At 51.8% G+C, this 17,645-nt stretch overlaps 2 protein-coding genes across 12 annotated transcripts in view; one reads left to right on the forward strand and one right to left on the reverse strand.

Annotated features, from left to right (window-relative positions):
* Trappc9 (trafficking protein particle complex 9) overlaps positions 1-17,645 on the forward strand; it is a 551,206-nt gene that overhangs the window by 527,847 nt on the left and 5,714 nt on the right. The window lies entirely within an intron of this gene.
* Positions 15,901-17,645, reverse strand: part of LOC115067366 — a 13,961-nt gene continuing 12,216 nt past the window's right edge. For 5 of the 8 annotated variants that reach the window (XR_003846783.1, XR_003846785.1, XR_003846784.1 and 2 more), the window contains one exon: positions 15,901-16,116. Coding sequence is in view for 5 of the 8 variants with exons in the window: in XM_029555015.1 (XP_029410875.1) it covers positions 15,936-16,116 (181 nt within the window). In the remaining 3 variants the exon portion in view is untranslated. Of the gene's footprint in view, positions 16,195-17,645 lie in introns of all 8 variants that reach the window. The other 3 variants (XM_029555016.1, XM_029555017.1, XM_029555014.1) reach the window with 1 other exon arrangement.

Below are 17,645 nucleotides of genomic sequence, written 5' to 3' on the forward strand. Positions count from 1 at the left end.
TGGTTTTCGACGTATGCCCCAGTATGTGAGAAGTCTCTTGGCCAGGCTGAGCAATTCCTCCCTCCCTCCCTTCCTCCTTCCCTTCCTCCTTCCCTCCCTCCCTGTAGCCTCAGCTGCCCTGGAACTTGCTATGTAGATGAGGTTGGCCTTGAACTCAGAGATCCACCTGCCACTGGAGTACTTTGGATAAAAAGCATGTGCCACCACACCCAGCATTTTTCTCTTGAAACTCCCTCCACGAGGAAATATTCTTCTAGTCTCTGCAAGGCTGCAGGGTCACACAGTGGGTCAGTGTGCACACTGTTCCCTATGGGGCTTATTTAGAACAAGATCCAAGGAATTGAAACAGCTCTCTTGGGGAAACCTAAGGAAAATAGAGCTTTCTGTCACCCACTCAGCAGACACTTACTGAGCACCTGACATCTGCCAGAGCCTGCTTGCACCTAAGGAGCTTGTGGCCAAGTAGAGGTGCGTGTGTGGCAGAGAACTTATGCTAAATGCTGAAATAATACTCCACAGAAGGGGAGACCATGATGAGTCTGGCCACTCCCTCCCCAGGGAAGGCAGCAGTTGAATGAATCTTGAAAGATGATCAGGAGGCTAGGAAAGGTAATGGATACCGATGATCAGTTAAAGGTGAGAGGGGCTGTATAGCTGGAACCTGATGTTTGGGGCCAGGTCAGAGACCAGGCTGACAGGTGGTACCACGAAGGTAACAGTGAGCCAGGCCTGGTATACAGAAGCTGATAGGTTAAAGGCTCAGTCAGGCTCCATCAATCTGTGGTTTAGGAAAAACGATTCTGTTGTCATTGACTATGAATCCAGCGGCCCAAAGGGCTTTTGCTTTTACTGCCTCAAAACCACTATGGGTCTCTCTGAGGAATTTGGTTTACAGTAATTTCCCTAGTAAAATTGATAGTTTCTTTGGTTGGCTGGAGAGCCTGCTGAAGCCAAGCTCTTAGAGCCCAGGTCTTTCTACATGTGAGCACACACACTCATACATGCAGGCAGGTGATAAGTCCTGAAGACTCTAGGGCCTTGTGTAGAGGCCCTGTGGAGGTCAGGTGCAGGACACAGCTGTGCAGGGGATCGGGGTGGGGGGACGACACAGGGCTTTTGTGCTGGGTGTCTGTGCCTACCTGGCAGGCAGTTGATTTTGTATTGAAGCTGTGATTTTCTGGATCAGTTGCTGCATATCTCTCTGTTCTGTAAACCAGCCTCAGCAACCCACAAGGGATTTGTGGCTTCTGTCCTCTCCAGTTCTGTTCACCTTCTCCTTGGGTCACAAAGGACAGACCTGTCAGCCTGTTATGGGATGAGTGGGATGGCGTCACATAGCAACTGCTGCCGCCCTGGTTAGCTCTGTGGGCTTCACCTCGGGTCCCTGAGTTTATTTGTGCATGAGTTTATCTGATCCAGGAGGCTACAGTGGGCACTCACGTGCTAGGAGGTGCTAGGAGGAGGCCTCGAGTGGATAGTCTTGGCTCTGGGTTCCATGTCCCCATGGAGGAGTGCTTGGATCCTGCTGAGCCCATCCACCTTTGTCCTCTTGTCCTCAGTAAAGAGGTGTCAGGGCTGACTGGCATCCAGGGTCCCTGAAATGCTGGGTAAGAAGGTGTATGAAACATTATGAGGCAGTGGCTAGGTCTGGGTGGCCTGGCCTATGCATGTGCTGAGGCGCTGTCTGCAGGGGACGCTAAGGGCAGATCTTCCCAGCCTGGGTCCCAAAGGCAGAGCTGAATGTCAGTGGAGGACGTTGAAAGGAATCTAACAAGAACAGGGCCCAGTGCAGCCCAGGTGCCAAGGCAGGAGGGAAGAGATGATAAGGGGCACAGGCCTGGCCCAGTGTCCAGGCTCATGCCAAGACCAGGCAGGACCTACACTGGGAACACTCCTGGGGCTGGCCCTCAGGGAGGCCTGGATTTCCCTGATTTCCCCATCCAGTCTGCATCTCTCTCTGTGCAGCATGCTCCCCATCCAACCTGGGCCAAAGGCCTCTTCTGAGAGTTTCTGGGAAAAACAAATTTACCAGCTAATGAGAAGACAAAACGTTTACAGGAATGGAAGATTCGAAGCAAATGAATAATCACTGTCTAGTTCTTGATCCCAGATACCAAAATTCTAGTCTCATTTGTGTTCTGAGAGTCCTGAGCCAAAGAGAGTTCAGACAGGGACCCGAAGTCACCCTCAGCCTTCCCACAGTGCGGCAGAGCCCAAGGTCCTTGCAGCTATCCAGCTCTTCCTCATGTAGCTGGAGCCTGTGGTCCACCTGGCTGTGTGTGTCCAGGTGTCTATGTGCCCTACTCTGTGCTCCTGAGGAGCCTCCTGGCCCCACATGTGCCTTGGACATTTGGGGACCAGCACATCCTGGGGTCCCTCGTGGTAGCCTTCTCCTGCTTTGTCACCAAGCATTGCTGTGAGGCAGCACTGTCCACGCAAACCCTGCTTACAGGCGCTGTTCTCCCAGGCATGCCTTTTGAACTGTGCTCTGGGCCTGGGGCTGGGCCAGGAGCTGAGTCAGCTCCTAGCTCTGTACCTGACCATGGGAGACTCTGTTGCCTTCCCAAGCCTTGGATCCCATCAGGAATAAAGTATTAAGGAGAGTGGGAATGAGACCTCTCAGAGGGGAGAGAGGCAGCCTGTCACCACAGAGGTCTGTCCGAGGACCTAGTTGTCCTGTTGCTCTCTGAGGTCTGCACACAGGGAACGACTCACCCCATCACCTCCTCGGCTTCTCTGAGCTAGCTGCTTGGGTCCTGCAGCATGCAGTCTTACACAGCCTGCTCCCAGGAGGAGGGCTGGGGAGCTCTGGTTTTGACCTGGACACCATGTAGTGAGACCCAGCCTCTGCTCCATGAGGCTGCTCTGCAGAGACACACTTGGGCTCCCCTGTGGCCCTGGGAACTCTGGGTGTCATCAGAGAGGCAAAGGATGCCAGATGGTGATGAGGGTAGCCATGGGGAAACCCCATGAACAGATACCTGGATATCTGTGGGAGAATGTGCGACAGAAATTCCTGGATGTGGGGCTCAGGAGGTGGTCACAGAGAAGGTGAGAGTGACAGGTCTAGGGTGTTAGGTAACTCAGTCACAGCTTGCCCTGGGCTGCCTGCTCCTTCCTTACACTGACCATCTCCATTGAAGAGACCTGCAGCTCCCGAGAGCCGGCGCTGCTGTCTCAGAGCTATCCAGCCTCATCCTCAAGCGAGGACTGATCTCCCCCTTGGACTCTGAGGGCATGGAGACTGTTCTAGAGAAGACCTTGGCCCCAGTCCCTGAATTTCCGGCCCCTATGTGAGACCAGGAGTGGCAAGCATGCCTCAGCACCCACCTGGGTGGGCACCTGCTGCTGGGCACTGAGTTCTGCTCTTCTGTTTTCTGGTCTGTGAAGTGGGCTGTTTTGTGCACTGGCCCCTGAGGGAGTGAGATAGCCCCTCCACAGAGCCAGCACTGTGACAGTGCTCTGATGGAGCCTCTTCTTTCCTTGGTCATGGCTTTACATGCTTGTATGCCAACCTGTTTCTGGTATGTTCACCTGGCACATATACATAGGTCACACACACACACACACACACACACACACACACACGCCATTTGGCTGTATAAATGAGTCCTTTCCATACAGATCTCAAGTGATTTTGTAAATAGCCTAGGAGATTGCCAGGACAAATTGATCCCCATTAGCCACGTTTAGGCAGCCAGCACCCTTCTCCCCTCTGGGCCAGGCTGCAGCATGATTAAGTTTCCTCTAAGGGCTGTCACCGTTAGCTGACTCATCTTCCTGCTCACCCAGCCTGGGCACCTGTCTGGATCTTTGCCAGGAGATTCTCCCTGCCTGCCCCCAGGAACCAACAGAGTTGTGGGAACTCCTTCTGGCTGCCCTGTCCGTCAGACACCCCAGACCCAGGATGAGAGGCTGCATGGGTCTGGCTGCAGGGCCGCGGGGCAGGGCAGGAGGCCTGGGCGTCCTCAGAGACACTGGCATGTAGAACCTGCTTCATGTATGCCCCAGGTGGCCCTGTGAGCCCCGAGGGCTCAGGGAGCTTTGGCAGGCTTCCTGTTCCCTGATGCAGCCCAGCAAGCGTTCAGTGCTCCGCCTCCCACCTGGAGACACTCTCCCAGTAGGCAATGGATAAATGCATTTCATGTATCTTTTTAAAAACACACTCAGTAACAAAAACTCAATTTTAAAGTACTGCCTGCTTTCCTCAAAATACAGTGAACAGTCTAAACATTTGTCCTCCCAGGTGCCCCAAGGCAGAACTGTGTCTCCTTTGAACTTTGAACCTTTGGGTATCTATCCTATTCTATAATTGCAGTGTTAGCCTTAATTTCATTTTGGTCACATTCTATAATGTATTTGCATGTATTTCTTTTTAAGGTGGATGGTGCGTTAGTCCCCAGGGCAGTCATAAAACAACTTTACAAACTTCACAAACTTCAGGGCTGCAGCTCAGATGCCCATGATCAAGGTGTCCCTGGGCTGGTCTTTCCAAGGCTCCTTTCCTGGGCTTGTAGAGGACTTCCTTCTCCCTGTGTCCTCACGTGGTTGTCCCTGTGTGTGTGTGTGTGTGTGTGTGTGTGTGTGTGTGTGTGTCTGAGACACTGTTTCCAGCTCTCCTAAGGACAGCAGTCTCCTGGGAGCCTGACCTGCCCAGGGCCACACTCCACTGTAATGACCTCTTTATAGTATCTTTAAAAACTATTTTGTAAATATCATACAATATATTTTGATCATATTTAGACCCACCTCCCCATCTGCATTCCCCTTACAACCCCCACCTGATTTTATACACACACACACACACACACACACACACACACACACGCACAGTCAAATTTGTGTTCCCAAATGCCCTTTGCTGTGGGTCCATCCACAGGAGCCTGGTTAACCTACCAAGAGTCACACCCTTAAAGAAGACTAACTCGGGGTTGGGGATTTAGCTCAGTGGTACAGTGCTTGCTAGGGCCCTGGGTTCTGTCCTCAGCTCCGGGGAGGCGTGGGGAGATTAACTCACCCCTTCCCAGCAGCTATTGGTTGCCAGTAGTTCCTCAGCTAGACTTGGAGTCTCTCCCTCACTTCTGCGCAGGAATTCTGTCTGGCTCGAACTTATGTGGGTCTTGTGCATGCTGTGAGTTCACACCATTGCTGTGAGTTCATATGAATAACTGCCCAGTTGTCTAGAAAACTGTTTCCTTGTGGTCGTCCACCACCTCTGGCTCCTACAATCTTTCTGTCCCCTCTTCTGCAATGATCCCTGAGCCTTGGGAGGCAGGAGTTTGATACAGGTGTTCTATTCAGGGATAAGCTCTCTGAAGCCTCTTGTTCTCTGTACACTGGTCAGTTGTGGACCTCTGTGTTAATTACCAGCACGAGGAAGCATCTCTCATGAGAGCTGAGAGATGCATTAATTTATGGATTTAACAATAAGTCATTAGGAGTCAGTTTAATCCTATGTCTATTTAGCAGAGTAACAGTAGTGGACTCTCCCCTATGGCCTGTGACCTATTTAACCACAGGTTCCTAGGCCTGACATCAGGGTTAGGTATGGGCTCCATCTTGTAAAGTAGACCTGATTTTTGACAAAGGGGACAAAAATACACACTGGAGAAAAGACAGCATGGTCAACAAATGGTGCTGGTTAAACGGAATAGCTACATGTAGAAGAAGGGAACGGGATCCCCATCTCTCACCGTGCACTAAAGTCAACTTCAAATGGATCAGGGTATTCAACCTAAGATCTGATGTCCTGAATCTGACAGAGGAGAAAGCGAGGAATACACTGGGACTTATGGGCACAGGAAAGGATTTTATGAACAGGACACCTATGGTGGAGGCAGTAAGTAACAATTGACAAGTGGGATATCAAGAAACTAAGACGCTTCTCTACAGCAAAGGACACCATCATTTGAGTGAAGAGCACCCTAAGGAATGGGAAAAACTCTTTACCAGTTACACCTGTGACAGAGACTTAATATCTAAAACACACAAAGGACCGAAACGCCTAAACATCAGAAGAAAAGAATCCACCGACTGAATTAAAAACGGGCAGGAACTTAAACAGGGAGGTCTGAAAAGATGAAGCACAAAATTCTGAAATTAAAAAAAATGTTCAGCATCTTTAATTATCATGGAAATGCAAATTAAAACTGCAGGTGAAAACTACCAGAAGGACTGTATACCCTACTACAGAAATACCTGTTTATCCACATTCATTGCTGCTCTGTTCACAGTTGCCAGGAAATGGAAGCAACCCAGATGTCCAACTGAAAAATGGATAATGAAAGCATGGTACATTTATACAGTGGAATATTGTTGTGCTGTTAAAAAAATGAAATTGTGAAATTTATAGGTAAATGGATAGAACTGGAAACAATCATCCGGAAGTAACCCAGACCCAGAGAGACAAATGTTGCATGTTCTTTCTTCTCATAAGTGGATGCTAGCTTTGAATCCTTAGATGTGCATGTTTCCATTGGACTATCCATAGAGGTCAGGAAACTGGTAAGGCATTCATGCCAGGGGTCGGGGGGGGGGGGCTTCATGGGAGGAGAGGCTGAATGCAGCGATATAAAGGAGGAGGAATAATGGAGTAGGAAGGGTTAACAGGCACTGGGAATGGGAGGGCAGGCAGAGGAGGGAGTATGGAAGGGACAAGAAATAGCAGAGTCCACTACTGAAGAGTCTTAAAGTATACACATATCTAATGGAAAAAGAGGTTAAATGGAGTTACCCTATAACAGGGAGGTGTTGCCCATAGTAGACACACAGGTAGCAAATAAAGAACACAGTGCCAGGAATGGACTACCTCTTTTTATTCTGTTGACCAGGGATCCCATAGACCCTCCACACTGGTGGTCATTGTCTCTGAACTTGGCGGTAAGACCCTACTGCTAAGGACACTTACATATATGAGTTGTAGAATATACACGGAGAATGAGATGGTACTGACTTCAAAGCTTCATCTCCACTGGCTAGCCTTCATAGTGCTGGAAGGTCCTATGCTATGCTACTGGAAGAGAAAAGTCATCATTAATCTTGCCCAGCTGTGAGTTCTGGGAGCTGCAACTGGCCTGGCAAGATATGCCCGTTGGTGCAGTAGTGGCACAAATGCTATGGGAGTAACCTACCACTTTCTGCTTGGATCTCTTTTTAAAAAGTATGTATATGTGTCCGTGTGTGTGCGTGTGCATGTGTGTGCACATATACATGTGTGTGCTCCAATGTGAGTGTGAGTGCTCCTCAGAGGACAGCCTGCATTCTGTTCTTTCCCTCCACCTTATTTGAGACTGTGGAGGTCTTTGTTGTTTGCTGTTGCATATACGAGGCTGGCTGGCTTATAAGCTTTCAGGGACTCTCTGGTCTCTGCCTCCCATCTCCCCATCTCAGGAGTACTGGGACTACCGATGGGCACGGGGTGTCTGAACTCAGGTCCTCATGCTTTCAAGGCAAGCACTTTACCAATGAGTCCTATGATAAGCTCTATGGAGGCTTCACCTCCCGGTACTGCTCCTTTTAAGAGAACAAGGGTTAAATGTTCACACATGAATCTGGGAGACAGTCCCACCCTTACATGTTAGTGTGAGTTTAATATAAATAGCAGAGACATTAGAGGTGACAAATTAATTTATGCTTATTGTAAAAACAAACCATACGTAAACACAAAAAGGGAATGGAATCTTTCAGAAGCCCCTGCTGTCCAGAGTGGTGACTGTTAAGGAGTAGGTGTGTGGTTGTGGATTCCTTTCTGAACTAGTACCTTGAGGAGAACTGAGAGGCTGCCTGTCAGCCACTGTTACCCAGTGTATGTCATGTTCCTACACACCGACTGAACATCTAAGTCTTGGCTTTTGATGGCTGCATAGTGTTCCGTGGTTTCTTTGCCCCACCTCGCTGTTCTTTTGAACTGTAGGTCTCCAGCATGTTATAATCGAAGCCATCCCACATAAATAACATTCCAGAAGTGAAACTGGCAAGGCAAAGGCCCTATATATTTTTCAAGGCCATTGGCTCCTCTGCTTAGTGTGAGCCTGCCCTCCCCGAGCCCTACAGCTCTTAGACTCTAATCAGCCGTGTGTGTGGAAACACACACTCCCTCGACTCTTGCCAGCAATTGCTTTTATTTCCCTTAAAACTCTGTGTCAGTTCCCTCGGTCCTAGAGGATGGTGCTGCAGCCCGTCAGCTGGTGTTCTTTGATTACTGGTGAGCCTTGGCATTTTGCCCCGTGCTTATCGGCTGCTTGTGTTTCTTCGCTGTCGAAGTTCCCACCCATCGTGTTTATTATTTCCCTAGTCCCCCATGCAGGATCTGAACCTAGTCAAAAAGAGGCCATTTATAATGCCAACTCTCCTTCTGCCTCTGTGCTGCAGCTCAACTCTCCTCCATCTGGAATATTCTTTCCTCCCCCACCTGTCCCACACCTGCCTGCATTCTCCCCTGAGTCCCTCTTGCCCAGCCTTGGAACCCCTCAGTGCTCCCCTTGTTCGGGGATTGGCCTGGGATGGAGCCCGAGCTGTGGGAGTTTTCCTTTCTCCCATCCATTGCCCCCACAGGGCTGGAGCCAGAGGAATTAGACGGGGGTAAAGGAAAACCGGGGGAGCAGTCCACTGGTACCTGTGCGCTATCTTACTGACTGTATGTTTGAGAGTTGCTTGTTTGTGGGTAGTCACTTGTCTGTCACTGTGAATGGGTTCAAGATGCCTGGAGAGCTGGAGAAGCCATCCTGCCAGCCTGAGCCCATCTCCCATCTCCCTGCTCCTGGCCACGGGCCCTCATGTTTCTCAGGCAGTTCTTAGTCTACTCACAGCAACTGCGCTCAACATTGGGACTTCTGCTCCCCAGATGGAAACAAAAGTCCAGCGGAGTCCCTGCTGTGCCGCCTACCTGCACCTCCCCCCCTGTGCGCGGTGCTCTCCGGCCACAGAGGCCTCTTGGCTCCACTCACCCTGCTGCGTGGGCCTTTGCACATGCTGTTCCTGCCTGGAGCACATTCTTCAAGTGTCCACGCATCCAACTCCTTCAGAGATTTCCCCCAGTGTCACCTCCTCACCTCACCTTCCATGATGTCCCGCAACAGAGAACAGCCTCTTTCCTCTGGCATTCGCTGCACGCTTTACCTCCTGCTCTGTGTGCACTGCACGCACGTCCATGTGTGTGTGTGTGTGTGTGTGCTCACGAAATGTGTGGGCACTTGTGCAGTCATGGTCTGTTCACTCTCTTGCTGATTTCTTCCGCAGAAGTGAACTCAGGGACGCCAAAGGCAGTGTCTTGTTCTTAGCACTGAACATGGTTCCTGGCACAGGTGGTTGTTGAATAAGTGTTGCCGTGGTGTGAGCGAGCCAGCAAAAGTGGAGAGAAGGCCCCAGGTGCTCGCCCACAGCTGAGAAGCTACTCCTTCAGCTCGAGTTCCCTAGGACGCAGCAAAGGAGCTGCATTCTCTTTTCCATCCCTTCCCCAAGACCAGGCTCTGGTGGAGATGGTGAAGGCGGTGAGCTTTCTCTGGACCAAGAGCCTCATCTGAGTCTCAGTGCTGCCGTGTGTCTTGTGCCAGCCTAGCTTGTGGGCTTATGGGGGCACAGAAATGAGATGCCGGGAAGTCTGCACGTATCTAGCATCTTCACAGGGCTGGATGGATGGATCACTCTCTGTCCTACGCAGAATATGGAGACGTTTCGGATGGTCCTGTAACTAAATCCCATACTGCACTTTTGGGAAGCTGGGAGTTGATGGCCCGCCTGCCCGCAGTGCAGGCACCGCACCTAGCCGATGCCACCCCACCAACAGCCCAGGGCCACAGGGGTAAAGGAGAGGCTGGAGGTCCCTTGGGGAGGGGGTCTGATCCCCCACCAGCTTGGCCATCCCTTAACTGAGCAAATGTGCTTTGTGAGGCAGAAGGTGGCTGTGGAGATGGTTGAATTATTGAGAGGAACAGACTGTTTTCCAGTACCCTCATTTGCATACCAGCTCTAACATCTGACCACAAGCTGTTCCCTTGGTTTTCAAAGCAAAGCTCTCTAGAGCTCGTCTGCGGTCTTCGCTGTCCCTCAGAGGTGCTCCTTAGCCAGGGCTCAGGCAGCCCCAAGGTGAGCCTTCCTTCCGCCCATCAGTCTGCTACAGCCCATCAGCCCCTCCCAGGGTGGCGGAGCGCCGTCCTCATCATCACATTTGCAGGGACTTATGTGTCTGTCCCAAGGCTGCCATGACAAAGGTCATGGATGCACTGACTTCCACACAGAAATGTGTGTGCTCACGCTCTGGAGGCTGAAGTCTAAGATCAAAGTCTGGAAAAGTTAGTGTCTTCTGGGGACCATCAGAAGTGGGATGGGTGGAACCTGGTAACCCAGGTTAGCAGGAAAGACTGCTCATCTAGTGCTACGAAGACAAGGAACACGGTCATGTGACTGAGGGCCACTGGGTACCCAGCCAGACTGTGGAAGGAGCTCCAGCTGGGAGCAAAGGATAGAAACCCCGTGTGAAAATCTGGGGGCAGGTCTTCTAGGCAGACATGCAAAGGCCCTAAGGTGGGAGCTAACTGAGAGTATTCAAGAAACATGTGAAGCCCTTGGGTGCTGGGGCGGAGAGAAGGACTCAAGGATACAGTAGGGGCTACAAAGCATTTTACTCTCCCTCCACTGGAAAACTACTGGAGATTTTTAAAACAGAGTTACAAAATGGTACCTCTGTTGCACTGGAGGATGTAGACAGCAACTGGGAAGCCAGCTCCAGCACAGGTGACAGGGGAGAAAGGAATGAAGTGCCCTGGGCCAGAGCTGCCCAGCCCTCTCAAGGGTGGCAGTGATGAGCAGGGAGAGGCATAAAGGAGCCCCTCTGTCATTACACCCTTCTTGACAGAAGTTGGGTGGGTGCAGGTGGGCATGTCTCTTCCAGGTAGGTGGCTGAGGGGAGAGCTGGGGTGCCATGTGGAGGTGGGGGTGCTGTGTGGAAAGCTGGGGTTCCACTGGAGCGCTGGGGTGCCATGTGGAAGATGGGGGCAGGGCTCTATGTGGACAGCAGGTGCCTCTCAACCCTTTTTGAGACCGGGAAGAAACCAGGGTCTGGCTGTTTCTTACACTTTTCGGAGCCTCTTGGGCCCTCAGAGCCCTAATTAAATGCCTTGCTCTCAAGTTCCCCTCCTCCAGCTCCCATGGCACAGCCTGTTCCTGTATGCCTGCCACTGGCCCCAAAGCCTGATTAGATGGGACTAAATGGCCCTGGGCAGATGGCAGCTCCGGCTCAGGTGGGCAGATGTGTACCAGTGGCTGGAGGACAGGCAGGGCGCGCGGTCTCTTGTACAGCAGTGAACGCTGGGAGCCCTGCTGTGGAACAAGCCTCAGTGGCTGATGGCATCCCTCAGGGAGCCAGCCCTGCCTCAGCCCAGCTGTCCCCTCTGATGTCTCCTTGTCTCCAGGGGATGGGACGAGGAAGTGACGAGGGGCGGACCCACAGCTCCTGAACCCAATCCCACTCCTCTCCAAGGGCCAGTTTTGCCTTTTGTTATTTTCAATGTACTGAAAAGCCAGTGGCAGACAGTTGATGAGGTCTGTACCTCAGATTTTAGGACTGTCTGTTACCATGTCTCCTAGGGTCTCCTGGGAGGGTGGAGAAATCTGTAGGATCGGGGCATGGTGGCATGTCTCCTACATGGAAGACAGGGTTTGGAGTTGAGAGGTTGAGAGAGGATTTATAGTGTTGGAAGACACCAGTTGTGCTGAGTTCCCACGTTCACATCTATCCAGCGTGACCCTGACCTTGCAGGGTGTTTGTGCCAGCCTGCTGCAGGCTCCCGAGAGCAAGCAGCACAATGCTGATGGGGAAGTGACTCCTTGCCTAGAGACAGCCTGCAGGGGCTGGGGACAGGTTGGAGCCCCAAGGCTCTGCTTGGGCATATCCAGAAGGCTTCCTGGAGGAGAAAGTGAGAGCATGGAGCCTGAAGGACCAGGGCCCTCTCAGAACACATGGAGCTTTTGTTAAAGGCATTCTACCAGATGCTTGGGAAAGATAGGCGCGAGCACAGTTCAGACCACCACAGAGGTCACAAGGAGCTAAATGCTGTGTGTGTGCACTGCGTGTGTGGTGTACACACACTACACCCATGCACACACAGCACCCGTCACGTGAACGTCTCTGTGCATGCACACAGAATGTAGGAAACCACACACATGCACCCATGCACACACAGTACCCACAAACCATAGGCACAGACATGTGCATACATACATTATACAGATGCATGCACAGTACCCCCTACATCTTTGCTCACACAGTGCAGAACACACCATGCACATACACATGCAGACACAGTACCTCACCCACTGCCACACAATGTACATGTAGAACCATACAGAACCACACATACATACTACACGCATTCACATACACCTTGGGTTTAGATAAGGTCACGTCTGGGAGTCTGCTCTTGTGCAGGCATGGCCGAGCTGGAGCTTACCTGCCATGGAGATGACTGGATGGCTAGCTGGACACTGGCCTGGGAGTTTGCTGTAGGCACAGTGACAGGACTGACAGCATGAGGAGCCGTTTTGCTTCCACACCTGGCAGGACTGACAGGGGAGGGTGGGAGCTGGGGGCTGGCCTGCCTCCTGGGAGCCGCTGAAAGACAGCTACCTGCAGCTGGTCCTAACCCAGGGGTGGATGTCTGCTCAATGCGGCATTTCCCAGAGCCCATTCCCTTTGTGCCACACTCTTGGGCTGCTCATCTGTCTCAGCCTCATCTGAAAAGTCACCAAGCTCCCTCATGCCTCATTCTCTACAGGATAGGCCAGGAAGCAGAGCACACCCTCTCCACGCGATTCCTAGCCTGTGCCTGCCCCAGCCCTTCTGGCTGTCCCTGCAGCTCAGTACTGCTATGGTGTGCTGTGGTCTAGGATGGACCACACTCCTACATCTAGCAGGCCAGTCTAGTCATGGTGCTTCCATTGTCCCCCTCACCTTCCTTGTGAAGATGGTCCTAGGTTAAGGACTGTGGCAAGGATTCGAAGGCATGATGGATGTAGAAAGCCCAGTGTGGTATCAGGAACACAATTCTCTAATATACCTGTGTATATTAGTTTGCTTTCTTTTGTTATGATAAATGCCCTGGCCAAAAGCAGCTTGTGGGGAGGAAAGTGTTCATTTCCACTTCCAGGTCACAGTTCTTCTGTGAGCAAAGCCAGGGCAGGAACCTGGAGGCAGGAACCACGGAGGAATGCCACTCACTGGTTTTCTTTCTTGCCCAGCTCAGGCCCACCTGCTAGGGATGACTCTGCCTGTAGTGGACTCTCCACATTAAATGTCATTAAGAGAATTTCACAGACACGGCTCCAGGCCAGTCAGATCTGGAAAGTCTCTTCCCAGATAACTCTTGGTTGTATCAAGTTAACAATACAACCTACCAGGACTCCACGGTCCTTTACTTGGTGTGCAGCCTGGGGAAGTCCTTAGCTTCATGGAGCCTCAGTCTCCTTGTCCCTAAAGTGAGGACAATCATAGCTCTTGGTTCAGGGGCTGCTAGGGGATGAGGCTGGCACCCTTCTGGGTCTCCAGCTAGAGCTAGCTCCAGAGATGCCTAGATGGGGCTGTTGGAGGGAGAAGCAGCAATATCAACACCAGGATCTGCAACCCAACACCCAGCCCCAAGGGGCCTTGAGACCGTTCCCTGCCTTGCTCAGCTGGGGTGTGACCTAATGTAGAGGAAGACCCCTGCCTGGGTCCTCCATGCACTTTGCAGTTCATGTCCCCACCTATCTTAAGCATCACTCAGGAGGGATGTCATGCCTTCTAGCTGAGATGTCACTCTTATTTCCATCACTCCAAACAGAGCATAAAATCCAGGAGGCTGAAGGATACAGCACCTGAACCCAGCCCCGCTTTGGGCTGCTTCCTCTTGGTAGCCTAGCCAGCAACTAGGAAAATGCAGAGCAGCCAACACTGTCATGGGTGCCCAGCGAGTCCCACACACAGCAGCTCCTTCCTGCTTCTCTGTAGCCATGCCCAGCTCTCCATGGTGTTTGCTCTGTCTGCAGCTGGGAAGTCTGTGACAGGGCTCCTCAAGCTACTCACTTCCCTGAGGTCCAAGTGCATGAGGACAAAGATTGATCCGTTCCTTCCCCATCTTCTAATTGCACTCTGCTGAAGGAGGAGCCTCAGGACCCGAATCTTAACCGTGTGCTGTGGACCTGAGTACTTCCCATCCTTGTAGCCACCTGCTGGGATTCCTGAAAGACTCAGCAAGAGACAGAGAGCTAATAATGGCAGATGCAAGGGTAATAGCAAGAGTAATAGCAGCAGCAAGTCCCTGGGAAACATGGCATTTAAGAGTAAGGAAGGCTTGTGGTAGTAACAGAAGTAAAAGAATATCAAGAGTCCAGTGGGTTCTAGATGCTTTCCATCCTGAGAGAAGAGGATGACAGACTGGCAAAAATGAGGAAAAGCAAGTGAGGCTGGATGGACAGGGAGGGGTGGATGGACAGGGATGGGTGGATGGACAGGGAGGGATGGACAGGGAGGGAGGGAGGGATAGGGAGGGAGGGATGGATGGACAGGGATGGGTGGAATGGATGGACAGGGATGGGTGGATGGATGGGTGGGTGGGTGGATGGATTCATGGCTGGATGAGTGGGTGGGTTGGTGGATGGGTGGATGGATGGATGGGTGATGATGGATGGATGGATGGATGGATGATAGAGGATGGATGGGTGATGGGTAATGGATGATGGACAGCCATGGATTAATGGACGGATTTTGGATAGATGATAGAAGATGGATAATAGATGCATGGTTAGGTGGATGAATGATGACTAGATGATGGACGATAGATGGGTGGGTATGGAAAGTTGATGGCTGGGTAGATAATGGATGATGGACTGATAGAAGGGCAGGTGATGGGTAGAAGAATGGAGGACCAGGCGTGGTGGCACACACCTATAATTCCAGCACTTGGGAAGCCGAGACAAGAGGATCTCAAGTTCAAGGACAGTTGGGCTGTATCAGTGGATGACATATGGACCCATGAGGAGATGACCAGATAATGGATGTCTGGATGGTATGTAGTGTTAGTTGAGTTTGTGAAGGGAGAAAAGATAGTACCCAGACCTTAGTTCTGATGTTGAGGTGAAGGTAAATAAAGAAGGTATATGGGTCCCCTAACTAGGAACACCACAAAGCCAAGGTCTCCAACCTGGCAGCTCAGGGCTCTGAGCTTGTATTAGAAGCAAGTGGGCATGTGCAGACAGGTGATCCAGGGCTGCATGGAGGTGCTCGTCCTTTCCTCTGGTTTCTGAAAGGTCAATCCCAGGTTCTGGACACTTGGACCTGAGGCATCTCGAGCTTCCAGCCTCATAAGAAGAGACATTTTCTTTAGCGCTGGCTACCGATCCCGCCATGGTGGAGCAAATGCACTGAGATGTCCAGACTAAAGCCTGACAGAATTGGGCCAGAGGTTTCAGACACAGGCCAGGTCGGCTGACTGCATTAAACACTGTGACCTTTCTCCTGGGCTAGGCTGGGCTCGTTTTAAATGGCAATTTGATCAGCTGGAACCAGGAGCAGACCAGCCATTGCCCAGGATGACCCCCTAACCTGCCAGTCAGTCTGGGCATTGCCTCTCCAGCCATGGCTGACTGTCTGCACCCTCAGGGTGGCCATGGCCTTGGCTGCACTCCCTGGTGGAGGGTGCAGACTCCTAGATCTGGGGCCAGAGTTATCTTTGGTTTCTGACTGCTAGCCCCATGGTCACTCTACTGTGGATCCCATCTCTAGCCCACAGTGCCCTCCAGAAAAGGAGAGTCTGACTCCTGTGTCAGCAGTCCCCACGTATAGATCAGGGAAGAAGGGAGGGTCCACGGCCTGGCTGACACCATGTGGCGAGGACAGGCGTTTGACACAGGCCCACTTGCAGGAACAGGTGGAGGGCCGCCTGGGAGGCGCATCTTTGCTTTATTCAGTCAGGCTTGAGGGAAGATGTGTGGGTAGAGGTGAAGAGCCGAGATACTGCCACACAGAGGCGTCCTTTTAAACTCCCCACCGTTCTCAGAGGAAGGGTCTTCGTACGACGCACCCCAGCAGCAGATATGTGGTGCCTTGTTTCCTTCCTATGTTCCTTCTGGTCTCTCTTCAGTGGTCTAAAGTGCCAGTCCCAAAAGAGAAGGGTGAAGACTTCATAGATAACCAAGGTTTCCTGGGGACAATGCAGCATGATCCTGTGGAGCAGGGCAGGGACTGGTCCATGCCTACAGGGCAGAGACATGCCAGCCCCTCACTAGGCCCCAGATTCCCTCCTGGCGGGGAAGTCTTGCTCATACCAGTAGAGGCCTGTTCATATTACAGCTATTTCCCAGGTCCCAGCCTTGATTTGCCTTCCAAGCATTCTTAGAACCTTTCTGGGGCTCACTTAGGACCCTGTCTCCTTCTTGCCTCTCAGCAGACCAAACCACTCTGACTCTGGGAGCCTGGCCCATGGGCAGGTCCACTGTCTGCACCCAGCTACTTGGAGTGGCCCAGCTGCTCAGTGTTGCCTTGAGCAGACACTCCAGTCTCCAGGATTGGGGCCCTCTATTTATAGATCTCTGACTGGATCCCTTTCTTCCTCTCTCCACACCCAGCCTTCTCGTTCTCAGAGGTAGGAGTAGAGGAGACTGGAGGTGGAACTCCGTTGATAGAGTGCTTGCCTGGTATGCACAAGGCCCTGGGTCTGGTCCCCAGTACCGTATAAACCAGGCATAGTGGTACTTAGCTACGATCCCAGTATGAAGATCAGAAATTCAAGGTCATTCACAGTGAGATAGCAAGTTTAAGGCCAGCAAGGGATATATGACCCCCTAGCTTAACAAACACACATGTAGGATGGAAATGACCTTTGTTTTCTAGAGGTGCAGAGGGGCATCCTGGGCCCTCGCTCTGCTGCTATGTGGCAGTGAGCCCCAGCCTGTGTCCATGCAGCTCCATGGGCTGTGGAGAATGGACTCATGTGGGGTATTGGCAGCTAGTGTCTGTGGTATTGTTGGAGGTGGTGACCCACAGTGACCACAGGCCCCAGCCAGTGTGGGCACTGGGCTATGGGTGGCCAGAGGCTTTGGGCTGGGAGCCATGGTCCTTTGGAGCTGCCTCCACTCCCCATTCTCCACGGGCCAGGGTGAGGCCAGAGAGCCTCCCATACAGCCCTCCTTCCCCCCTCCAGTTCGCCTTAATTTTAATTCCCTTTAATCTTTAATGAAAAGTTGTAAAAGTAAATTATGTATCCAGGAGAGGCAGACGCTCCTCAGGAACTGTTGTCAACTTGAGGGTAATTACACATGTAGGTCTCGAGCAGCCTCCATACTGTAGAGAGGCATTCTGGTTTATGAACTAATTAGCTACCTTATTAACTGTTTTTTTTTTAAAAAAACATGTGCTATTTGATGAATGGAGCACGTGGTACAAGCTCCCCAAAGCTCAGGTCCTGGTGGGGCCTGGTCCCTTTCAGGCCACTGCAGCCTTGTGCTGTAATAGTCTGGGGCTGGCTACCTGGATCCCCTGACCTTCCTGCCACCTCTCTACCTCTGAGCCTGTCTTGGCTCCAGTGTACTGATTAGGCCACCTTCCCAGCAGCATGAGGCCCCGGAGTGCAGGTGCACAAGTGGCTGTGTGTTGACATCACCGCCCCAGGTCACAC

The sequence above is a fragment of the Nannospalax galili genome, unplaced genomic scaffold (genome assembly GCF_000622305.1).
Source record: "Nannospalax galili isolate Female #2095 unplaced genomic scaffold, S.galili_v1.0 scaffold525, whole genome shotgun sequence".
NCBI classification, from domain to species: domain Eukaryota; kingdom Metazoa; phylum Chordata; class Mammalia; order Rodentia; family Spalacidae; genus Nannospalax; species Nannospalax galili.